Raw genomic sequence first — 25,907 nt, 5'->3', positions numbered from 1 at the left:
TCTCCCACCATGGCCCAGGAAGAGACAATAATGAACAAGGTCAGAGTCAGAGGCACACATTCTGTTCCCTGCATTGTCTTTGCTCTCCAGCAGGACTTGGCAGATCCCTTCATGCGTCTCGTCAAACTGTGTTTACTTGAGCTAAAAGATGAGAAAATGGCTGACCAGCTGTTTCGACAGCAACCTCTGCATCTGTGGCCTTCCACATTTTACAACCACAAGCACACAGGACCACAGCCACCACCCTGGAACAGTGGCAGGTATCAACATAAGGATTCAGTGAGAACACTTTCCCGTCCAGTCTCTATTCATTTTTACTGCTTTATTCCTGCTGTTGATTTTTAAATTAAAAAAAATGTGTGTGTGTGTGTGTGCATGCGTGTGTGTGCATGCGTGTGTGTGCATGCGTGTGTGTGCGTGGGTGTACATGTACATGGATATGGCTGCAGGTTGAGGCCAGATCCCCTGGAGCTGGGGTTACAGAAGATTGTGAGCCACTCTACATGGATGCTGGGGACTAAACCCCGGTCCTCTGCAAGAGCAGCAAGTGTTCCTAACTACTAAAACCATCTCTTCAACAAGCTTTCTTTAGGGATTTATTTTGTTGTTTAAATCAAGTGTAAATGTGTGTTTGTGTGGTAGTGTATGCACCTGGGGGTGCAGATGCCCAAGGCGTCCAGAAGAGGGCCTCAGGTCCCCTGGAGTTGCAAACAGTTGTAAGCCACCCAATGTGGGGGCTGGGAACCCAACCTGGGTCCTCTGCAGCTTCACCTGCTCTTAGCGGCAGAGCCCTCCCTCCAGTGCTTCCACTGCTTACTGGAAGCAGCCACAGCTGAGGATCTTCCTGGACCAGGTGATTCAACTAACTGTTTTTCACAGGTTTATATCTACAGTTTTCGTTGGAATTATTTTCTAACCAGTTCAAAACTTCAAACTTGCTTATTCTCTTAGACATAAGAGCTGTTTAGAGGTGCGCTTATTTGTTTGTTTGTTTTTAAACAGGGTCCAACTATGCAGCCCCTGGCTGACCTGAAACTTGCTCTGTAGTCCAGACTGGCCTTGAGTATATAGAGATCTAACTGCCTCTTCTGGGATTAGAAACACACCCAGCCAGAAAGATGACTTTCTTAACAAGCACAAGTCAAGGGATAGGAGAAGGCAGGGGAAGGATGGTAGCCTGGGTAATAGCACATATGTGTGAAGTCCCATAACTAAGGCCATTGTTTGAACACTAATGGAAAGTGTAATTTAAAAAGGAGTGTGCTTTCCAACTCCCACGTTCTGGTTTGGGGAACGGTCCTTTCGGTATTAAGTTCTTGCTTTATCATATTATGTTTAGTAAAATGCACATAAATTTTTTCTACGAATGACATTTTAGCTTAAACCCTTTTTGAGATTTTTCCTAGACAGTTATTATAAATGCCTCTTAAGTGTCTGAAATAACAGGGTAAATTTGTCTATCTGAAGCCTCCAAATATTGCCCATTATAATGTGGGACTTGATCACCTATTTGAGGTATGTGAAGGTTCGTCATTATCCTAACTTCTTCATGGATTTTATGTTTGTCATGACTAAATATTCATCTTCTAGTGGCATGTGGTGGCACACTCAAGGAATCTCAGTCCTTGGGAGGTTAAAGTGGAAGGATTGGAGTTCTGGGCCAGCCTGGGCTACATAGGTTACATAGCAAGAACTTGTCAAACAAACAAAGCAAAAATATTTATCTTTGTTCTGATTAATATTTTGCCTTCAGTTCCTCTTTGCTTGGTATTTGGATTATTGCGTTGTCTTTTGCTGTTGGTTACATTAGTTTGGTGTCGCATAGCCTGATAAACGTTTTATGCGCTCTCCCATTCTTGAGCTCCTTGTACTAATTCATCTTCTGACTAGAGAGGAGCCCCCAGTAGTCTTTTCAGACAAGACATGTTTGAAATACATCTTCAAGCCGGGCGGTGGTGGCGCACGCCTTTAATCCCAGCACTCGGGAGGCAGAGGCAGGCGGATCTCTGAGTTCCCCAGTAGTCTTTTTAGACAAGACATGTTTGAAATACATCTTCAATCCTCATGCAGCTCTCATTTGTCTTATCTGAATGCAAATCATATTTTGACTGCAAAGAAGTTGCTACAACCCAATTCTTTTTCTTGAGAATTGTATAGTATGTTCTACCATGTATATTTCAGAAGAGAAACCTAAAACATGCCTGACGACTTTGATTACGTTTAAAATTAGCTGCCTTTGGCCAGTGAGATGGGCCACTTTCTCTTAAGCATGAGGATCTGAATTCAATCTCATGGACCCACATGGTAAGAGAGACCTGAAATTGTCCTTGACTTCCATATAAGGGTTTTGGCACTTGCACACATGGCTGTCCATTTGCATGCATGCACACACACACATACATACATGCACACATGCACACACAGGAAAATTAATTGAAAATTCAAATGAAGGAAAAGTTTTTTTTAAGGCAACAATAAAGGAAATGCAAAAAAAAAGTATTTAAAAATATGTCCTTTTGCCAGGAGGTAGTGGCACACACCTTTAATTCCAGCACTTGGGAGGCAGAGGCAAGTGAATTCAAGGCCAGCCTGGTCTATAGAACAAGTTCCAGGATAGCTAGGGCTACACAGAAAAGCCTTTTTAAAAAAAAAAAACTGTCTTTTTAGATATGATACTAGTAAGATTTTACCTTTGAAATTCAGAAATTGTATCATACTTCACATGAGATAAATGAGTACATGTGGTGGTTTGGATGAGAATAGCCCTTGTTGGAACTGTTTGGGAAGGATTAAGAGGTGTGGCCTAGCTGGAGGAGGTATGTACTGGGTGTGGACTTTGAGGTTTCAAAAGCCCACACCATCCTCAGCTCTCTGCTTCATCCTTGTAGATAAGATGGGAGCTCCCCACTTCTGCTCCAGAGTCATGCCTACCTCCCTGCTGCCATGCTCCCCACTATGACAGTCACGGACTCTAAGCTCTGGAACTGTGAGCCCCCACATTAGATGATTTCTTTTATAAATTGTCTTGGTCCTAGTATTTTGTCACGGCAGTAGAAAAGTAACCGAGACAATATATTAGCCTCTTTCTCTTCTAAAAATTCACTAAACTAAAAGTAAAGAAATAAGAGTCCTACAGCTAATGCTGCCCAGAGAGCTGAAGTCTGCTTTTTCGTATAACACTGGGTTTCCCTCCTTTCTAGGCATGCAGCTGACCTGCATGCCAGCTTAACTCAAATGACACGGCATTTTCTCTCCCACTTAAACTCCCACCTGTGAGTCTATAATAAACTTTTCTCCAAAAATAAAACAAAACTCTTAAAGCATAGACCCACGCAAACAAACGGATGGAAGAATTACTATGCAAAAGAGTATTTCATATGTAGAAAGGTGGGCGGAAGAGTGGCAATGGAGAAGATCCAAGAATCTAAGCCCCAAGCTAAGAAATTTCCTACTCAAAAAGACTAAAGAGTTGGCAGCGTCAGGCACCACTAGAAATGGGACTGAAGTTGAGTGCAAACAGGAATACAGAGAAAGCCTGAATAGTGTCGGTTTGTTACCCCACTCTCGGCAGCCAGGTAGGTGCCTTGGAGAATGTTTAACACTGTGGTTTTAATTGTAGATGTTATATATGGTTACTTTTCTCATTGCTGATTCTGGAGATCCAGCTATGGAGCATTTAAGTGGGGTTTGTGAACAGAGTGCTACAACTTGCTTAATGGCAACATAGACCCATTGTGTGCCTAAAAGTGGGGCTGTGAGCATGACTTGCACTAAACAGACCTCTGCTCCGCTATGCTGAACTGGGCGGGGCAAGCAGGCAGTGCTGTATTTCCCCTAGCGATGGGGCCGCTTAAGTTCATAAGAAGGGATTACTTAACACTTTGAGAAGCACTTCTGGTCAGAAAAGGTTTACAGATTTACAATAAGGACAGATTCAGACATAAAAGACCTCTAAATGGATCACAGTATGTTTTAAAAAATGTATGTAGGCTTGGGAGAGAGAAGAAAAAGAGTATAGAGCGTTATAAAAAGGAATAAATGGTTAAAAAACAGACAGTCATAGACTAAAGGAGTAAAAAGTAATAGACTAAGAAAAGCCATGTAAAGATGGAAAATACACAGAGGGTCTGGATTATGTGTACTCTTGTGTTGTCTTTGAATTTTTTGACTGCAGAGAGACATTTGATTCTGGAAATTGCTAAGCCAAACCAATATATATTACAATATTAATAATAATACATATATGTATATGTATTAAAGCTATCCTGATTTCAAAATATGGATCTAAGGATATGTTGCTTTGGAAAAAAAGGTTCTTCTTTTGTTTCCATAGAGGATGAGAACCTGTGGAATCATTCTAGACTAGTGTGGTTTGATGGACCGAGACCCCCTAAAAGGCCACCTTGAACACCCCTCAAAAAATTACATTGCCCAACAAAAGTCAGGAAGCAGTTTGGAGAAGAACTATGCCCATATTCCCAAATGTTGTTCATAAATATTTGTTTATATTTAAAAGGGGATATGCTATAGAGATTTGCATGGGTATGGATCTTGGTTTATTGATACAAACTTAAGGTCAATTTTGTTATATTGTATATATATATATATATATATATATATATATATATATATTTCTGCTCTTGATTAAGGTATTGTGATTGTGCAGCTCATTTTAAATTGTAATGTATAATAAAGAAATATAGGTTAACAGAGAGTCACCTATAATAGTCTAGCTTGTTGTCATGTTAGTTAGATTTTCTAGATGGACAGGTATGTATTTCAGATGGATAGGTATTCTTTAAACCTTTCAAAGACTGCAGAATATGGCATTTAAAATGTTTTAAGAACTTAGGATTTTTCATGACTGTGAGATACATCTGCTTCTGGCCGCACCAATTACTTCAAGAGGAAGATGGGCATCAAAGAGGCTCCTCATGAAAATTGCTAGCCATTTGGGCAAGAAACTGCTCTTGCCTGGACTGCTTGACGAACTGGACATGCAGGACCCGCAGAAAAATGACTGTTGAACTTGCCTAAAGGTGAGATAATCCTTCGGGGGTCCTGCTTCATGAAAGAGTCTGCTAGACATTCTGCAGGGCACAGAAAATGTGCCAATATAGGCAAAACTGTCTTTGAAATTTCCTGCTTCATGGAAAAGTGTGCTGGATATTACAGGCCTGTAGGCTGAAGATGGATGCCCCAATGTTACAGAACATTGGGTGACTGTCCAGGCAGTGAAATTTCTCTGTCAATTCTAGAGTTCTGGAAGTAGCTTACAATGGACTTGCTGTTTACTTGGTAATATTATACTCTTCTGGAGTCTTTGATGGAGTTGAAGAATTTGTAATTATTGTTTTCCTTGGTTATGATAAAAGATAAAGTAAATATAAATATTGTAACTGTAATTCTTGCTTGATACCTGTTTTTTTGTATGTAATTTTACTATGTTAAAGTTAAAACCTTCCTTTTTATTTAAACAGAAATCGGGAAGTGATGTGGGATTCCCCTATTATGCTGTGAATACCATTGGTTAATAAAGAAACTGTCTTGGGCCTACACAGGGAATAGAGGTAGGCAGGAAAAAACTAAACTGAATGCTGGGAGAAAGAAGGGTGGAGTCAGAAAGAAGCCATGGAGCTGCCAGACACAGACACCAGAACTTTACCCGGTAAGCCACAGCCACATGACGATACACAGATTAATGGAGATGGGTTAAATTAAGTTGTAGGAATTAGCCAATAAGAAGCTAGAGCCAATGGGCCAAGCAGTGATTTAAATAAAATAGTTTCTGTGTATTATTTCGGAGCTGAGCAACCAGGGACAAACAAGCTGCTTCCTTACAGCACATTGCCATAAGAAAATACCTGGCAAAAGTGACTTGAGGAAAGAAGGGAGTTTGGGGGTATAGCCCATCATGATGAGAAGATGATGGTGCCACAGCTCTTCTGTGGCAGCGGGAGTGTGAGGTGCCTGGTCATACTGTGAATCAGGAAGCAGAGAGCGAGATAAATGCTTGCTGAAAATGGAAGATTTATTCTTGGAAACTGAGGCCCTCTATTCACAGTGACACCAGCCTAGTACTCTTATCTGTCTGTCTGTCCGTTCATCCATCCATCCATCCATCCATCCATCCATCTACCCATCCATCCATCCGTCCACCTATCCATCTATCTGTTCACCTATCTGTCCATCTATCCATCCATCTGTCCATCCATCTGTCTATCTATCCATCTATCTAACTACCTACCTACCTGTCCCATCCCATCCATTCCTTAATTCATTAATTTATTCAGTGATAGGGTCTTTGTAGCTGGAAGGTTTTCTCTGTCTCGCCTGGTCCTGCTGTATCAGTTTCTCTCCCACCCGCTGGTCTCCATAGCCACTTATAAAATAATCATTCTGAGGCTTACTATTAATTATAATTGCTTGGCTGATGGCTCAGGCTTTTTACTGGCTAGCTCCTACATATAAATTAACCCATTTCTATTAATGTGTATATTGCCACGTGGCTTCGTGGCATTACCCGTTCTCTAGTACATCACCTTGTTGCTCTGACAGCTCGCTGGCATCTCTCTGGACCCCACTCATCTTCACCTGTATCTCTGCTTGGATTTCCCACCTGGCTCTATTCTGCCTGGCTAGTGACCAAATAAGCTTCTTTATTAGCCAGTAAAACATATTCACACCACACAGAAGGGCATCTCACATCAGGTCTTGATGTATAATTAAGTTGGAATTAACTCATTATATAGCCTAAGATGACCTTAACTCTTGATCCTCCTGCCTCAACCTCCTTAATGCTAGGATTTTAGGTATGCACCACCATATACAACCTATGTGCAACATGTTGGTTTTGTTGTTGTTTTATAAAAAAATGTTTTTATTTTATATATGAGTCTTTTGGCAACATGCATGTATACCATGTGTATGCCTGCTGCCCATGGAGTTCCCAAAGAGGGTGTTAGAGCCCATTAAACTGGAGCTACAGATGGTTATAAGCCACTATGTAGGTGCTAGGAACCAAAGCTAGGTCCTCTGCAAGAGCAGCAAGTGCTCTTAACTGCTGAGTCATCTCTGCAGCCCCATGAGCACCACGTTGTAAAATTTGGATTAAATGGAAATGGAAGGATTGCCTATTTTTTCTAACCTCTTCCCCTTCACTTACATGGAAGAGCTTAGGCGACTGGGCTTAGAAGCCCAGGAAAGCTTTCTCTGGCCAAGGCCAAGAACAAAGATCTAGCAACAATGGCACTAGAAGACACCCTCATCAAGAACACTGAAACTCGTTCTTCTGTGGCTGCATCAATTACTAGAAAGTGCAGGGGGAACTCCTCAGGAGGTTTTAGTGGGACAGGCATGCCAAACAAGGGGCAATAAGACACTGTGGAAAATCTCCAACAGAAGATTGAAGCCAAAACAGAGAACAAAAGATTGGACAGAAAGGGAGTCTGTATCAGACAAATGCATCTTCTTATTTCTCAAGGATGAAAAAAAGCAGCGCTTCCATGAAATCAGGGCATATTGCCATGAACAGAGACATCCAGAACACAAAAATGTGGAGGCTAAAAGAGGAAGGGAAAAAATGACATTTGCAGTGGGTGAGGGACTATTTCCACTCACCTGAAAAACAGAAACACCCAGGATGGAACACAGCTGGACTCATGAGTGACCACTCAACAAAAGCACGAATTTGAAATCTCTCACACCTGCTGACCTCCCCACTTGAGGGGCACAGTCCTCCAGTCCCGGGGTCCTGGTGGAGTGAGGCCTTCCTAAACAATGCCACAGAAGCCCCAACGCAAATCTGACACCAACAGAGACCCTCTAAGTATCATCCACAAGCCATAATTAAGCTTTACATTATGCACCTCCCTATAGGGTATAAATCATTCTCCTTACAGACTGGAAAGCTGAGGACTGGAAGAAAATGAAGTGAGTTCTGGGCGGAAATGGCACTGAAAAAAGAACTCTTAAGTTGTGTTCTCTTTATTTCAAGAATTCTTTTTTTTCTTTTGTTCTTTTTTTTGGTTTTGGTTTTTCAAGACAGGGTTCCTCTGTAGCTTTGGAGCCTGCCCTGGCGCTAGCTCTTGTAGACCAGGCAGGCTTTGAACTCACAAAGATCTGCCTGCCTCTGCCTCCTGAGTAGTACTGGGACTAAAGATGTGTGCCACTACCGCCTGGCAAGAATTCTTGTCTTACTCTTTTTGCAGGCTCTTGTTTTTTGTTCCTGGCTATAAAAATAATCTATATCATCTGGGTGGTGGTGGTGAACGCCTTTAATCCCAGCACTCGGGAGGCAGAGGCAGGCGAATCTCTGTGAGTTCGAGACCAGCCTGGGCTACAAGAGCTAGTTCCAGGACAGGCTCCAAAAGCTACAGAGAAACCCTGTCTTGAAAAAAAACAAAACAAAACAAAATAATACTCTATATCCCAGCACTTGGGAGGCAGGGACAGAAGGAGCAGGTGTTCAGGATCACCCTCCACTACAAACTGAGTTTGAGATTAACTCAGCTACATGAAATCTTACCTCAAAACAACAAAAACAAATAAAAAGCCTACACAAAAATTTTTGATAAAAAAAAATCAGACAACTCAGAAACAAATAAGTATTTTGCGAAAGAACCCAATAGCCTTTCTCTAGATTTAACTGGAGTCAGAAGTTTGATGCTCTGACAGTGAGATGGCTCAGCAGGCAGAGGAGCTTGCTGCTAAGTCTGGAGAACTGAGTTCAATTCCCAGGATCCACATGGCAGAAGGAACTGACTCCCATGTAAGTGCCATGGCACACACATGTCCTCACACAGGCACAGATAAACAAAAGCTTTCTGCTCGTTTGTCATATTATGCTTTCTAAGCATATGCTAATGCTTCTTTTAATTTAAATTTTTTTGGGTTTTTTTTCCCCCCAGACATGTTCTTATTATGTAGTTTGGCTGTCCTGGAACTTACGATGTAGACTGGGCTGGCCTCGAACTCACAGAGATCCTTCTGCTTCTGCCTCCCAAGTGCTGGGATTAGAGGCATGAGTCACTATGCCTGGTTAATTTAATTTTTAAAAAATTTTGGGCTGGTAGGGTGGCTCAATGGGCACTCACGCTGCACCAATCTCACCCAGAACGGAAGACTCTTCTTTAGGAAATCCCAGTGGTCCCAGAGAAAGCCCCAGCAGCATGACAGGTGAATGGTAGATCCAGCCAGTTCTTCCCCATGAGACTCATGGGGGTATTTGCAGTGTTTTTTCTCTCGAATATGAGTGAACAGGGGCCGGGCGGTGGTGGCGCACGCCTTTAATCCCAGCACTCGGGAGGCAGAGGCAGGAGGATCGCTGTGAGTTCGAGGCCAGCCTGGTCTACAAGAGCTAGTTCCGGGACAGGAACCAAAAACTACGGAGAAACCCTGTCTCGAAAAATCCAAAAAAAAAAAAAAGAGTGAACAGGGGAAGAAAAGGAAGAGCCGAGAAGAGCTGGAGACAACATGCTTAGGAAAAACTGCAATCTCTCATCCTTAGATAAGAGAGCATCCTACATCAACAGCACAGAACTGACACTATGAAAGAAAAAGAGCAAGTGGTACTCAGACGGAAGGGCTCTCAGGGGTTAGAAATACAATGAGAATTGGGGCCAGAAAACTAAGACAAGGAAGTTTTACCACAAAGGACAGAAAAAGCAGACATAAAAAGAAAACAAGAAACTAGAAGCTGGGAAGATTGCTCAACGTGTAAGTTCATCCTTGCACTAGGAAGGACTGGAGTTCAGATCCTCAGACTATGTGTAGAAGCCACGAAGTCACAAGAGTCTCCTGTAATCACAGCCCTTGGGAGGCAGAAAGGGGAGGTGGGAGAGGGGTCCTTGAGCTAACCTGGCTAGCTAGACTAGTTGATCAAGGAGTTCTAGGTTCCCCTGAGAGACTCTGCCTCGACACTGATGTCAGCTTCAGTCTTAACACACATGTGCACATGTATGCACACCTGCATATATACATGTGCCCACACACACTCGCATGCATCATACACACACACAAACCCCACGTAAACATGGCAATAAAAGAAGAATGCCACATAAAGACATCTGACATCTAAAAGAGAGAAAAAAAGGGGGACATTAGAAACCATGACAGACAAAACTGTAAAATCAAACTTCCCCAGAGAAGGACCTGAGCTTCCAGACAACAGAAGCACACCAAGTGCCCAGCACAGTGTTTGAACAAAGACTATAGTACAGCACATCACCAACTGGGGACAAAGAAGGCCCTGGAAGTTTCCAGAAAGAAACATGCAGGTCACACGCACAAGACAGAATGGTGTCAGGCTTCAGAACCAAGCTGGGAGTTAGCAAAGCCTTCCAAATCCTGAAGGAAAATGATCCCAGTTTGGTTATTTCCAGTCAGACTATGGATCAGCCATGAAGGCAGGGAGGGTAAACAGAATTTTCACACTTGAAATCTATTAAAACTCTTACTTCCCACTGCCCTGTCTCAAGAATCCCCAAACAAAGGTTCAAACCAAGGAAGACGGGGCCACAAGACTATTTTTATACAAATAAAACCATCTGAAAATTACATTTAAAAACTACAGATGATTCAGCAATTAAAGGGTTTGTTTGCCAGAAAATAATGAGGGCCAGAGTTGGGATCCCCAGAATCCCATGTTGGGTGGGTGTAGCAGCCTGCCTCTAACACTCACCTAGGGCAGTGGAGCGTGGGGATCCCCAGAGCAAGCTCACCAGCAAGAATATACGTATCAGTGAGCTCTGGATTTGATGGAGAGACCATGGCTCAACGAATAAGGTGGAAGAGTGCTCAAGAATGAATCTCAATGTCAACCTCAGGCTTCTACATGTATGAGCACCCACACATATGCAAAGGCATGCATTCATGCACATCCACACACATGCATGAGCACCCACACACATGCAAAGGCATGCATTCATGCACATCCACACACATGAAAAATGGGAAAAGAAACAAACAAAAAAAATGAGCAAATCATCTGGTCCCCCCCCCCTGGGTCCTCACAATGCCCACTCCGTAATTTCCCACAAAGAAAATACTCAATTTTAAAGTGTATGTCCATCAGATTCAAGCATATCTAGGGTCAAGCTTCTGCTTTAGCCAGCGGCCTCTTAGATCAATAAAACACAGCAGTAGCTGATGTCTGTGGCCTCTTCATAGTTTGCCACAGGCCTTCATGGGCCTCTCATGCTTGACTTCACAGTGTCCTGAAATGACTTTTACCAACCCTCAGTGGACACCAAGAGCCTGGGGTTCTGCGCGAGGCAAGCACCTAGGGCTAAACCTAGGTGGTGGAGGATTGAAGAAGTAGCCTTTTTTCCCTCACCTGAGACCAATCACCCCATTTGCCTCTTCTCGGCCATTCACTTACTCAGTAGCTGAAGGACACAAAACTCAACCCACCTCACATAGCCAGTACATGCTAAACCGAGATCTAAACTGAATCTAAACTGAAGGGTCTCTGTTGTGTGGTTGGCATGGGGACCAAGCACGCCCCTCCTCTAGACCACCAAGGGGCATATTACCTCTCCTCAGCCTCCTCTAAGAGCCCCGGCTATACTCACTGCAAGAATCTGTCTCGGGTTGGGTCTAGCGGGTAGCGCTTGGGTCCACTCAGGAACAGAGAGCGGTATCGCTGCCTTGTGTCTTTGGTCTCCATCAGTGTGGTGTTGAGGTAGCGGCCTACCCCAACTGGGTTCTGTGCCAGGGAGAGTACAACAGGATGTTAGTGAGCATGGCTTGGAAACTTACCCTCAGGCCTTTTCTCCTCCCTTCAGGCCCCAGACACCTCCCAACTGTTAGGAATCAAATTGCGCCCCTCCACAAAAAAAAAAAAAAAAAAAATGTGCTGAAGCCGTAATCTTAGTGTCTCACACTGTGACCTTATTAGAGAATTGGGCTGTTGCAGATATATAAGAGGTTGAGAGGAGGCCATGCTGCTGCAGGTGGGACCCTGGTCTAGTATGATGGGTGTCCTTGTAAGAGAAGACACTTGATGGGAGTCATACACAGAGGTATCAGTGTATGATCAGAGTGGTCCAGTCATGAGCTAGGAGAGCCAAAAGCTGCATAGAGGCAAGGAAGGATTCTCCAGCATCAGTTTCATGGGGAGCATGGACTCTAGTCTCCTGGCATCCAGAGCGGTGAGGGTACAGCTCCAGTCACTAGGCCACCTGGTTTGTTCTCCTTCAAATGACACCTAGGCCAGCCTGCCCCTGTGTCTGCCATAAGAGAGGCTCAGAGACAAGACATAACTTTTCAGGATGACATAGCAAGGTCATGACAGAGAAGCACAGGAGGCAATAAGATCAGAGTCCAGGCCTGACGTGGGATGCCCTTCTGTATGCTGTGAATACATTTTATTACCATTGGTTAATAAAGAATCTGATTTGGTCAATAGCCAGTCAGAATAGAGCCAGGCAGGAAATCCAAGTAAAGATAAAGGGGGAAAAGGCAGAGTCTGGGAGACACCAGCAGCTGGAGAAGCAAGATGTGTGGTAACAAGCCATGAGCCTCGTGGTAAAACATAGAAGAATAGAAATGGGTTAATTTAAGTTGTAAGAGCTAGTTAATAATAAGCCTGAGCTAATAGGCTAAACAGTTTGTAATTAATATTAAGCCTCAGGGTGGTTATTCAGACAGGCCATTCTCAAGCAGGAGTGTCCAGAGAGGACTTCCCGACCTACCTTGGGAACTGGCCTGCACTTTGCATGGCTGGCTTTGAGTTATTTTCAACTGTCACTTGATACAATCTAGAGTCACCTAGACAACAACGGATTGTCTAGATCAGGTCTGCCTCTGGGCGTGCCCATGGGGGATGGTCTTGATTTCATTAATTAATGTGGGGAGATCCAACCTGCCAATACCATTCTGGGTTGGGTCCTGGACCGTACAAGAGCAGAGAAAATAAACTGAACAACACACATGTGTACATTTCTCTCTGTTCTTGTCCACGGGTGTGATGGACGCGCTGTTTTAAGCTCCCTCCATCTTGGCCACTCTGCCATGGCAGACTACAGTCTGGAACTGTGAGCTGAAATAAAGTTGCTTTTTCTCTAAATAGCTCTGTATCCAGGATTTTTTATCACAGCAACAGAAATGAACCTCGGGCACCGGCCCTGTGACAACAGCATGGCCGTCTGGCTCCAGTCTAAACTTGTGACTTGGGATTCTGAGAGCTCAGATGTTAATGACAGTTACAACCTAGAATCGCGAGGTAGAGAATCTCAGTGAGGAATTGTCTAGAACAAGTTGGCATGTGGGGTGCTGAGATAGGAAATGGGATTAAAAGGCAAAGGCAGGTAAATTATAAGCAAGATGTGTCTCAGAGAGACTGTGTCATGGATATGAAATTCGGTTTGAATATGGCTTGCATATGAAGGGACCCCCAAAGGTCTTGGTCCCCAGCTCGTGGTACAGTTTAGTGGTGAATGGATTATGATGGCCACCGGAAGCTGAGGCCTAGTTGGAGGAAGTTGCTCACATAGCGTTTCTGTCTTACCCTGGCCTAAAAGGAATGGAACCAACCGTGGTGGATTGAAACCTCTGACACCAAAAACCATACTAAACCGGTCCTCCCTCAGTTGACTCTTCTCAGGGATTTTTTTTCACCATGGCAAACAGTGACTGTCCCAGACCAGGAAAGATCTTAAAAACATCAAGTTCAGATCTGGACAAAGCTTCCCTGTGCCGCTGGAGGCAGGAAGCAAGACCCGTGTGTGGCGGGGGGCTAAGACAATTTTGTGACTCATGGAATTGTTCACTTAGGATTTGTGCACGTGTAGTGGATCAATGTGATTGAGAAACGGGCACTAAAAAGCTGCATGGGGGCGTAAGTATTCACAAGCGCTAGAACAAATCTGTTCTAGGAGAGCACTACCAAACTAAGGGCACCATCACACATCTGGGGACAGCAAAAAGAGCCAGGGAGGGAAGGGGACAGAAGAGAAGTTGTTCACTCAGGCATAAGAAATGAGCTAACATCTCCACCAGCTGCCCTTGAAGCCCCACGGACTAGCGCAGAGACAGGGGAAGCATTGCCCAGGGACGGGAAAAGAATGGGAGAGCTGTCCAGTAGGTGGGGCCTCTTAAGGCTTTGGTTCTCAAAGTGTGGCTTCTGTGTGATAATCAGTTTTAATTGTCCCAAGAATCACACAAGAAGAGAATCTCAATAAGGAGTTGTCTAGATGAGGTTGGCGTGTGGGCATGTCTGTGGGGGTTGTTTTGATTCCATTCACTGAGGCTCACTCATTGTGGGCGGCACCATTCCGTGTTTGGGTTGTGAACTGTGTAAGCATAGACAGGGGGCTGGACACAAGGAAGCATGCGTGCGTTAACCCATTGCTCTCTGCTCTTGACTATGGCCACAGTGTGACTAGTTTCTCCCTGGCTCCCCTGCAAAGATGGACGGTAACCTGGAACTGTAAGCCAAATAAGCCTTTCTCCCATAAAGCTGCCTCTGTCGGGATCATTTGATCACGGCAATGGGAAAGAAAACTAGTACACCCCGGAAATCTGTTGGAAAGGTCGTTTCCAGCCCTCCTCCCCAAAGCATGCTGAATCAGAAGCCCTAGCACAGGACCCATTGACCTGACCCTTATCAAGTCCCCCGTGCCTGCTCACGTTGGAGACCCTAGATAGCAAGCGCCTAGAAAAATAAGACAAACAGAGTTGGTGAAAGAGACAGAGTCCTGGGCCCAGGAAGCATCTGTGTCAAGGGCACAAATGGTTGGGGCTATCCGAAGAAATGGGAAAACTTCCCTGTCCACCAGCATGCCCCCCCAGACCCACTCACCCAGCTCCCCAAAATCATCTGGTGGGCCTTATTGCCTGACCGCTTGGAGGTCAGGAGGAATGGCGGCCGGTTGACGTGTTTCTGTTCCATCTCATGAGGAAGATAAGAACCAGGGCCAGCTATATCCTAGGGGTAAAGAAGGCCCCAGTGAGGAAGCCCTAGAAATCTCAGCCCAGGTAGAACAACTGAGGATTCATGGCAGCTGACTTCATCTGTCCAGTACCCCGCACTCTACCCACCCCCACCCAGACGCCCCTTTACAGGTTCCCAGGAGCCCCCGAGATGACCAGAGAAGTGCTCTGAACAGCAGCCTGGGACTGAGGCACACTGGTCCTGGAGTCAGAGAGCTTAGTCCTATATGGGGTCTCCTGGCCCCTACAGGGGGAACCCTTTTCAAGTCCTGCCCCCCCCCCAGTTTCCATTTGTCTAATGCAAGTGGTGTCCCTCCCAGCCTCCCATGGGAGAGGGATGGACAGTGGTTTAGTAGGCAGTCAGAGAATCCAGCCCTTTTCCTCCTATTTCATTTCTTCCCTTGGGGCAGACCCTGCCAGGGCCCATTCAGAGAACTGGCCACTGTCCCCCAGAAAGGACCACCTTGAGGAGGCAGAGCCTGGCCCCTCCCTGGGAAGAGCAGGTAGGTAAATCTGAGGATGGACCCTATCTCACTCTGTCCTGCCCAGTCTCTGCCCATTCTCCAGCTCTTTAAGGCCAGGGGAGGAAAGGCAGATGGGAAGACATTCCCTAGCCGGGACTTCCTGGTGGCCTGGCTCAGCTACAGGGTTCACACTGGTAATCCTAATCACAGCTGCGAGTACTGGCCACACCCACTGGCCACACCCACAGGCCGGGTGTAGAATGGAGGCTGAGAAAGGGGCTAGCCAATGCAAGGCCAGACTGGCAACCAGATATGGCACCCCACCTCCCACAACCTCCCTGGCCTTCCAAGAGAGAAAACAGACCGCGGGGTACACTGACCATATTTCTGGGGTACTGACTAAGGGTAGTCCAAAAAATTCTCTCTGTGGGGTGTTTCGGTTCTCGGGGAAGTTTCGAGAAAGCACCACGCTTCTTGTTGTGACGTGAGTTGAGTTCCTCCACGAAGCTCTTGAAATTTGTCAACTCCCTGGACTTCTTTCTCTGAGGAATCGAAGAGAAAAGAAACATTGCCCCAGGAAGGTCACAGGCTCGCTAGCCCTCACAGAAAAGCGAGTAGCGCTGAGGGGCCAGACTCTGCAGGCAGCAGGCCAGCCGGCCTGAATCAGAACCCAGCCACCATGGTCCACTCTGCTACCCAGCTGGCCTTTACCCCTGCCTTCTTTTCTTTCTCTTACTTGCTGAGCATTCACTGTGCTAGTCAGGAATGATGTTTCAAATATTTAAAACCAAGTATGAGCAAAGTTTTGTGTTTTTTTTTTTTTTTTTTTTTCCCAGCTAGCGAAGCTACTGTGCCCAATCACAAAAGTCAAAATCCTCAGAATGGGCCGGCGGGATAGTCCAGTGAGGAAAGGCATTTGCTTCAATAGAGTTGCTCTCTGACTTCCACACACATGCCAGGGTGTATGCATACATACATACATACATACATACATACATACATACATAATAAATAGAGTGTTTGGGGTATTTATTTAGTTTTGATTTTGAGATAGGATTTTACTATGTACCCTTGGCTAGCCTGGAATTTTCTGTACAGACCATGCAGGTCTCCAACTCACAGAGATCCTGCCTCTGCCTCCAGAATGCTATGATTAAAGGCATATGAGATCATGCCCAGTTGGAAGGAAGGAAGGAAGGAAGGAAGGAAGGGAGGGAGGGAGGGAGGGAAAGGGAGGGAGGAAGGAAAGAAGGAAGGACATAAAAGAAAAGAAAGAAGAAAGAGAGAGAGAGAAAGAAAGAAGAGATAAAAATGAAAAACGAAACAAAAGGCAAGACCAGCCCACAGAATGACTGCCGTGAAGAGAATCCCACCGTGGTAACAATGGCTTGTACCCGAGGTTCCAGGACTAACACACTACTCTGGTGTGGAACTCTGACGGCGGGGGAGGGATGGGGACAGAGCCTGCAGTAAAAGTGAAGCCTGAGCTCCTGAGTTCGATCCCTGGGACCCACCTGGTGGAAGGAGAGTGCTGACTCCTGTAAGTTTCACAAGCATGCCATGAACCAACCCCGCACATCCAAATAAATAGACGAATGCACATTTTAAAAGATTTATGGATGTGCATATCTGTATCTGGCGCAAGAGGCAGAGAGGATGCAGAAACTCCGTATTTGCCTCTCCATTTTGCTGTGAACCTAAAATTGCCCTAAAACATAAAATCTGTAACAAAGAAGTTCAGCCTTGGCTGTAGTAGCAGCGGGGATGGGGAAGATGGATGGGTTGGGGGAGGTGGTTCCCAAGGCCCTACTGTGCTGGGCACGTGGCCTTAGTGGCAGGTAGATCTGGATGGCCCTAAGCTCAGCCACGTCATGGGGCACAGGACAGTGACTGCTTACCACGTGGCTCATAGGTATTCCCGCTTCACCCACCTCCTTCCCAAGCGCTGCTAACACTGTCTGCCACCACAGTGGTCTCCCATTAGCTGCCGTTTTTATTCTGCTCCTGGCTGGTTGTACCTTTCTTTCTCCTCGACTGGAAGTTCCACACAGGCTATTTCCCTGCAACTAGACTGCGAACTGGACTAACCCTGCTCAGGCAGCGACTCCAAGGTGGGGACAGGACAAACAGGTCTGGACACATACTTGATCCCTCTAGCTGTAATCTTGAAAACAGCAAAACACGGAAAACTATGAAATCCTGTAGCAAGATTTTGACGGGGATTGGAAAGGGGTCTGGCAAGCTAAAAGGCTACCTCAGTCACCTCTCCCCTTCCACTCTGGGACTCTATTACCCAGAGCCCTGCCACTACTGAGCTGGGAAATGTTTACAAACAGACACTGTACCCTTGGGGTGCCCGCAGGTCTAGCAGCTGACATACCAGCCCTGCATGCTGGACCATCTGTATATGTGCAGTTCATGTCGGTATTGAGGAGAGAACGAACCATAGGATCTGATGTGCAAAACCGTGCTCAGGTCCCTGCTCTGACACAGGGAACTATATCCCACCCTGGCAGAGGCACACAGTCAACGAGGGGAGACCACCTCCTCCCAGCAACATGTGGCACACAGGACTTTGTTCCTGTGGCTAATCCATGAAGCCTGCCTGCCGGGGGGTGGAGCTCAGAGTCACCCACCCAGGCACATACCTGCATGGCATAATGTCCGTAGGGCATAGGCTTGCTTCGTTCACCAGAGAAAATGTCGTAGGGGCCACGAGTACCAGTGGATCGGTTCACGAAGCTCTCGATGCCACTTTTGATGGTGTAGGTACCAGGTCCCAGGCCACTGCCCTAGAGACAAAAGTGGTAGAGGTACTTACAAGGGAGTGGCCAAGGTGGAATTTCAGCCTCCCTATGCCTGGTGGGGAGTTACCTGGTGAGACAGGGGTGGCGGCTTGTTGGACATCCTACACATAAGGCCCTCGGAATGTGAGCGGTTCCAAGCATTCTCCTCCAGCCGTGTGTATGGGTTTCCCTTCTCCCCATAATTTCCAGGGCCTGGATAATAGTTCTGCAGGGCAGGAGACAGAAACGCAAAATTGTCAGTCCCACTCTTCGTGTTGGTTCACCTGAGGAAGAGATGCCTGGGGTTTCGAATCTCAAGAGGAACAAGGTTTTCAGTTTGTGCCTGTGTTACCTACCCCGCCTCATGGCATCACCTGTGAGTGTCCTCTGTGGCTCATACCTTTAGCTCGAGGCCGGCTACATTGCTGCCTTGCTGAATTGCACCTGGTCTCCCTGCTCTGTTTGCTTACAATGTTTTCGTCCTTCAGAATTCCCCTTCCTACCTTCCAGCGGTGCAATCATGCCAACCCTGCAAGGATCCCCAGGCACCATCTCTCCTGGGACCCACACTATCCTACCCAGCACACACACAGGCTGCTATTCTGTAAACCTACAGCTCTGTGACCGGCTTCCTCATTGTGCTGTGAACAGGCTGGGATGGGTGAGCACCCCGAATTCTGGGTTGGGGGACCCTAGGTTCTGCCTAGCTGGGGGAGCTTGGGCCTCTGAGCCGCATGGTCTGTGGGATTAATACTTCCCTGCAGGGAATGATGACAGAGTAAAATGTCTGCAAAGACCTCTGCCCAGGACCTGGCACCTAGTAGGTCCCATCACACAAGTGAGGGTGAGGTGACTGTGGCTAGTAACAGAGGCCTGGATTAGTTTCTAGATAGTTTTAGAAGTGCAATGAGCAGAGTTAGTTTGTGGTGCAGGGAGATAGAGCTTGTCTTGGGTGATATGCATCTTTTAGCCACGTGGGGGCACTGCTGCTACGCAGATGATGCAACCCACCTCTCCTCTGGGCTCAGCAACCAAACCCTAGGGGAGCCAGACCTAGCAGAGGAGGTGGGGCCTGTGCATGCAAAATCAAGCCACTATGAGGATAAGATCTGTCTGTCTCCAGAAAAATCAGATGGGTCTTGCTTCCTCCCGTGGCTCAGAGTGTAGGTGGCGTGTTCTGGAGAAAACCCCATTGTTAGGAGACTGGACCCTTAACTGCTGACTTGCTCCAAAGCCTTAACAGCAGCCAGAAAAAAAAGCAAGTCAGTACCGCCCCCCACCCCTCGACCCTACCCCGCAATCAACACGCAGGAAGCTTGTCTCTAAAAGTCAGATTGAAAAGATGCGCTGGGCCCTCCCTCCAGGAGCTCCTTCAGCCTCCCCAGACCTCAGTGTCCTCTCAAAGCCCCTAGCAGGACTCTTGAAGGTCTTCCCTGGGCTGCAAGGCCCTCCTCACAGACTTCACTCCGAACCCTCTCATCTCCCACCTCACCAGCTCTCTGCAGCCTGGCTATTGTTTGAACTAGCCAAGCGTATCCCCATCTCGGGTCCCTAGCCTATACTGTTCCCATCCTCAGGAATGTTCTAGGCAAGAATCAGGTATCATGAGTTCCCTTTGCTTATGACCTGTGGGTCCCAAACTGCTGTCTGTGAATCACTCCACAGTGCTCCTTCCTTGTGTCATTTCCCCCCTAAAACTCTGGCCAGCTATGTATGTCCTTCTTCATACTGGGGTTTGTGTTCCTGGGTGTCTACTCATTTATCTCTGTCAGATCTCTCAAGGCCTAGTTCAGTACTGGCATTCTGTTGTTGCTTAGTCATCATTTCCTGGTTCGCTGGCAGACTGGATACAGTTTCTGAGCTTCTGATATATTCTAGGTTTCTTCTGAGACCTGGAGGTGAACCACGTTTGTCCCTTCTGGAAGATCTCACAGCCACTGGGCTCAAGGCTGAGACACAGGAGAGCGCAGAAGGGCCAGTGAGGCAGAGGAGAGCCTGACCAAGCCTAGGGAGGAGACCGGCCCAAAGAAGGGGGCTTCTCAATCTATCCAAGCTGCAAAACCCTTCCCACAAGGGACAGACGCTGGAGGAGACAGGAGCACCTACCCCAATGAGTCCTCGGAAGCGCATCTCCCCAGAGCTGAGCAGCCCCCGCTTGCTCTGTGGTTTCTGCTGCATTTGGGTTAAGAAGTCTTTGAAGTTGTAAGAGCCAGGTCCCAGCTTGTGCACCTGCCCCAACAGAAAAGACCGCATGATGAAAAAGGAACCAAGGAAGGTCCAGCCAGGAAGGAACCCCAGGGATGGTGGAACTCTCCAAGAGGAAGCTGTGTCCACCGGGACTCTGAAGGAATAGCCACATGGACAGGAAGCCTGGTTCCTGGAGGTGGGGAGGGCCATGCTCTAAGCCTCACCTGCTGCTGTCTTTCCTTCATGATACTTTTGTACTGGAAGTGGGGTAGCTGGGTTAGTCGAGTGGCTTCCTGGGCCCGAGCCCAGCCTGAGCCCAATTTCTGTTCCAGAAACTTCTTGCTGAAGCACGTATCCTTGGAGTTATAGGTCCCAGGTCCTATATGGGACTAAATTAGAGCAGGCTCAGCGCTGACTGAATCAGTCTTAGCCATCTAGCCCCTCCCAACCCCCAGCAAGTCCTCCCCCAAGTCACCTTTGACCTGGAAATGGAACCACACAGTCCCCCCAGCCTGATACCCAGGGCTCTGCACTCAAGTCAGCCCTGATGGCCCTGGCCCTGGCCCTGGCCCTGTTCCACTTCAGGGACATAAAGTATAAAGCCAGGCTGGCGCTGAGGCTGCAGAAGGAAGCCTGAGACCCCTAACACCTCGTTTCCCGCCCCAGTCCTGAAGCCCTAGTAGGAGCGGAGCTTGGGTTGGAGCATTCACAGGTGGGTGGAGGAAGATACAGACCCCACGCGAGGAGGCAGGCTCACCTGTTCCCCAGAATGATGCCTGGAGTACGGGGCCTCTGTGAAGGTGCTTAACTTCTTCTGGTTGGGATAAACAGCAGAGACATCAAACCTAGGGAGTTACACAGCCAATTGGGAGCCCTGTGGCTGGCATCCCCGCCTGGCTGGAGCAGCCCTGGGGACAAGGGAGTTGGCTTCCCAGGAGACATGACTTTGGATCTGCTTCACTGAGCATCCCAGAGATTCCTGCCGCTGGCCATCACCATCACAGCCTCTGCTCTGCTTCTCCTCACAGCTTCATTTCTCTCCAAAGTCCTGTTATCCTCCCCACCTCTAGATGGATAGTTACACTGCACAGTGTATACTTTGTATCATTTTAATATACTTTTAATAATATATATAGGATGATTATCCATACCAGCTCGCGACCTCAGATCCTAGAACCATGTGTGGCACATAGGCCATTTATGTACAACTGTATCAAATATAATATAAAGAAATATGATAGCTGGGCATAGTGGTGCACACTTTTAATCCCAGCACGTGGGAGGCAGAGACAAGTGGATTGCTATGAATTTGAGGTTAGCCTGGTCTACATAATGAGTTTCAAGACAGGGTTATGTAGAGAGACTTGGTCTCAAACACAAACAAACAAAAAAACCAAAAAAACACCACCAACAACCCAAAAAAAAAAAAAAGAGAAAGAAAGGAAGGAAGAAATGAAGGAAGGAAGGGAGGGAGGGAGGGAGGGAGGAAGGAAGGAAGGAAGGAAGGAAGGAGACCTGGGCTGCAAACCCATTCAGAACTTTTCAGCTGTTTCATGGACAGGACATGTGGCATCTCTGAATACGCCACATAGATGATCTAGAAATAGTTTGCAATAACTTATTACAGAAGTGAAACAAACAAACAACCAAAAAAAAAGTTTGGAGGCCAGGCATGGTTGTGTGTGCTTTTTTTAATCCTAGCACTTAGAGGGCAAGGGCAGGCAGATCTCTGTGAGTTCAATGCCAGTCAGTGCTACACAGTAAGAATGAGGAGCAGGGGAGGGAAGAAGAAGGAAGAGGGAGAAGGAGGGGGGAGGAGGAGGAGGAGGAGGAGGAGGAGGAGGAGGAGGAGGAGGAGGAGGAGGAGGAAGGACTCAGTATGGTAGAGCCTGGGAGGGATTATGGTAGAGCCTGGGCGGGGAAGTGAGAGGTGGGGAGGGGCGACCCAGCGCTCTTTCCCCTCCCCCCTCCCGCCCCCCCCCCCTCCACCTCCAGGTCTCAGCATTGGCCTCCCTCTCCCGTGGCGGAGGAGCTCGTGGGGCCCACAAGAACTCCCTTGAATTCTGGGTGCCAGACCAGGAAGCAGTTGGGCCCCACCTGTGACTCTGCACCCCGAAGGGCGCCCCTTTGAACCACTTTGGGTGGGTGGACATGGTGTTTCAAGGGGGGACCGTGGTGTCCCACTGAGCCTGGCCTCCAGCCTTCTCCCCCATCCCCCCCTCCCCCGCACACAACACCGCCCTGACATCGCGCGCTGCCACGGCAACCCGCAACCTGGGCGTTGTGATTCAGCAAGCACAGACCTGCTTCGTGCCACGTGGGGCCTTACCAGTGCTGGCTGCCCCCTGCCGTTTTCGTTCATTTTTATATTCCCAGTGCGGCCTTGCCAGAGACACTTCTCGGGATCCTGCAGACCTTAGAATCCCTCCCGGGGTTTAATGAGAGTGTTCCTTTCACTTGGTGAGAATCTGTTTGTTTTTTTGTTTTGTTTTGTTTTGTTTTTTGTTTTGTTTTTTTCTGCTTGGACCTGGGAAAGCCCAGGCTCAGGAATTGCCTTCGTGCTCACCTTGTATTAAGGGAAACCAATGGGAGAGCAAACTTGGAACTCTGTTCCCTCTCTACTGGAAGGAACTCCGGGAGGGCAAAGAGGATGGAGCACGCGGAGGGCAAATAAGGTGAAGAGATAGGTGAAGGATCTAGGATCTAGGATGTAGTACCATCTAGGATGTAGTACCATCGGGACTGGTCCATCCTCAGACATCCGCTCTGAGCAAACCCTGAAGAATGTCTGCAACCCAAATGTTGTTCCTGTCTTCTGTGTATAGTGAGGAAAACAACATCCTTTGCAGCTTGGCCAGACTGAGGGGAGGAGGTGGGGGTAGGACCCAGCCTATGGGCCAGGTACTTCAGGGGAAGCTTTAGACAGTAGAATCGCAAACAAGGAAGCAGTCGCGAAATGAAGAAAGAAGGGAGAGTGTCCCAACCTGGCATGACCAGCTCTTCTGCCTACTACCTTCTCCCACCGATAGCATCCTTTGGCTGTGCTAGGAAAATGTCTGATGTCTCCATCATCATCTCTGATCCTGCCAAGGGCCGTCAGCAGAGATAGAACAAACATCTATCCACACCCCATTGCCCAGATCCTGTCAGTGTAACTGGGGTTAGACAGAGGATATGCACAGTCCTGCATCCAACCAATGGCAACCCAGGGACACAGCAGGTCTCTTACCATCCCCCACCACACACACACACACACACACCACCACCACCACCACCACCACCACCACCACCACCACCACCACCACCACCAAAGCTGGTATTTAAATGGAGAGCTGGACTTCTGACTCCAGGCCCAGTAGCTGATAGAGTGCCCACGGTACAACCACTGAACTGGTGGTCAGAGGCACCAGCCATGGCCTCCATCCCTCCCCAGCCCTGGGACCTCAGGAAAGTCACTTCCTTCTCTAAGTCTTACCTGGAAAATGAAGCAACACTCTAGCTCCCAGATTTTTACGAGGATTAAATGACCTACTTTAGGTGCAAGAGTTCAGAGTCATTCCTAGCCTCGGAAAGGGCCTCTGAGAGGCCCACAGAAAGAGACTGGGTCCTTCTCTCTTGACCCAGCACGCTTAGGAAATATGCAGTACATATCTGTTACATGATGGGAAATGGATAAAGGAATGTAGCCCAGTTTCTCAGGGACCCTTACATTTGAAGGTTGGTTTTGCTGTTCCCTAGCTGGTTTTGCTGTTCCCTAGCTCTCTTCTGGACACGATGTGCTCACGGAACTTCCATGTCCCCACTTGGGAGAGGACATATGACGGAGCATCCTTGGAAAGCTACACTGAAGTGTCATGGAGTTGTGGCTGACCTTGCACCGAGCAGAAGTCTCTTCTATCAATCTAGGCCTCCTTAGGCACTCTTGTGGAATGGCTGTAGCCGCTTGTGTCTTTTCTTTTAAGTGATCTCTTGGCTGCAGGCTGGCTGAAGGGGTGGTACAAGATACAAAACCAAGGTCCATGGGCCAGTGTGAGTCAGCTCTGTACTGAGGCCACTGCCCTGAGGCCATTGCCCTGAGGCTACTGCCTTGGACAGTCCAACCCTTCCCTTTTATAGAAACTTCTTTGTCTGGCCAATGAATTCACTCTCTTTCATGGGTGCCACCACAACTCTCCATCCCCACTCTCATGCTGGAGGAAAGGAAGCTAAGGCACTGACAGAATAAATTGCCTTGGTCACATCTAATAAGGCATGGGGGTCACACAGCCCACGCAGGCTTGAGAGATCTGTAGCTGCAAGAGTTTCAGTGTGAACAAATTGAGCTTCTCAGCTGGGATGTGAGGGGCTTCTGCCACTACCTTTACATCTTATCTCTTGTCACCTCTTTCCCACACTCTGTGAGCTCCAGGTAGGGGCAGCTCTAGCCTAAGTTGCGTTGAGAAACCCCTGGACTTTTCAAACTTTTCCAGCTTCTACAACACACTCCATTCCCTCCCAACTCCTATTCATCTTCTTTGAGTCAGCTCAAAAGCCTAGCCCACCCATCAGAATGTTAATATGAACAGAATTAGAGAAGATGACATGTGCTGGCAAGGATGTAGAGAAACTGGAACCTCTGTGCTTTGTTGATGGAACATACTGTAAAACAGTCCAGTGATTCCTCAAAGAATAAAACATAGAACTATAACATGGCCCAGCAATACCACTTATGCTGCGAGACTGAAGGCAGGACACCCAAACACACACAAATACACACACATTTCACACCTGCACACACACACACACACACACACACACACACACACACAGTACCCCTGTTTGTAGCAGCATCATTCACAATAACCACAACCCATGTGTTTACAAGCAAATGATGGATAAACAAGGAGTGATAGGTACAGACAAACAGACCATGGAATACTGCTCACCCTTAAAAAGGGAGGAAACACTGTCCAACAATGGCAGTATGCACCATAATCCCAACATTTGGGATCCTGTAGCAGAAGGAGAGTTCCAGACCAGCCAGGGCTACATAGTGAGTATGAAGTCAACCTGGACCACACAGAGGCCCTGTCTGGAAAGAAAAGTTAAAAAAAAAAAGTTTTTTACTCATGCTACATCATGGATTAAGCTTGAAGTCATTATGCCAAATGACAAGTCAGGCATAAAAGAATATTATTTCACTTACATGAAATGCTAGAGTATTCAACTGTGGAAAGAGAGCATGGAATAGCAGTTACCAGGCACAGGAGGATTTGGAGGAGGGGGCGGGAACTGGGATGGAATCCTATCTCCATCGCTGAGCTACATCTCCAACCCTTGTAAAATTATTTGAAATGAGGTCTCATATGTTTCCAGGCATTCTGATGAGCCCCGAGCTAGCAATGCTCCTGCTTCAGCCTCCTACTGAGTAACCAATATTAAAACATGAGCCACCGTATCTGGTGGGAGTTATTTAAGTAGACATATAGAGTTTCAACTTTGGAAGATGGAAAGGTTTCAGAAATGGAAGGAGGTGATAATGTGAATAAGCTTAATG

The 25,907-nt window shown here is 47.1% G+C and overlaps 1 protein-coding gene across 1 annotated transcript in view; it reads right to left on the bottom strand.

Annotated features, from left to right (window-relative positions):
- Positions 1 to 25,907, bottom strand: part of Lexm (lymphocyte expansion molecule) — a 34,827-nt gene that overhangs the window by 6,082 nt on the left and 2,838 nt on the right. Inside the window, exons 2-10 of the mRNA XM_041652039.1 lie at positions 22,469 to 22,540; positions 21,129 to 21,216; positions 20,596 to 20,760; positions 20,291 to 20,413; positions 18,273 to 18,410; positions 18,047 to 18,190; positions 15,779 to 15,940; positions 14,804 to 14,929; positions 11,574 to 11,707 (exon numbers count right to left, since the gene is read on the bottom strand). Coding sequence (XP_041507973.1) covers positions 11,574 to 11,707; positions 14,804 to 14,929; positions 15,779 to 15,940; positions 18,047 to 18,190; positions 18,273 to 18,410; positions 20,291 to 20,413; positions 20,596 to 20,760; positions 21,129 to 21,216; positions 22,469 to 22,524 — 1,136 coding nt within the window. The 5' untranslated portion in view covers positions 22,525 to 22,540. The remainder of the gene's footprint in view (positions 1 to 11,573; positions 11,708 to 14,803; positions 14,930 to 15,778; positions 15,941 to 18,046; positions 18,191 to 18,272; positions 18,411 to 20,290; positions 20,414 to 20,595; positions 20,761 to 21,128; positions 21,217 to 22,468; positions 22,541 to 25,907) is intronic.

Source organism: Microtus oregoni, unplaced genomic scaffold, assembly GCF_018167655.1.
Source record: "Microtus oregoni isolate MIOR12 unplaced genomic scaffold, Mior012 000005F_ref0000423, whole genome shotgun sequence".
Taxonomy (NCBI): Eukaryota; Metazoa; Chordata; class Mammalia; order Rodentia; family Cricetidae; genus Microtus; species Microtus oregoni.
This window is presented reverse-complemented; position numbering and strand designations above follow the sequence as displayed.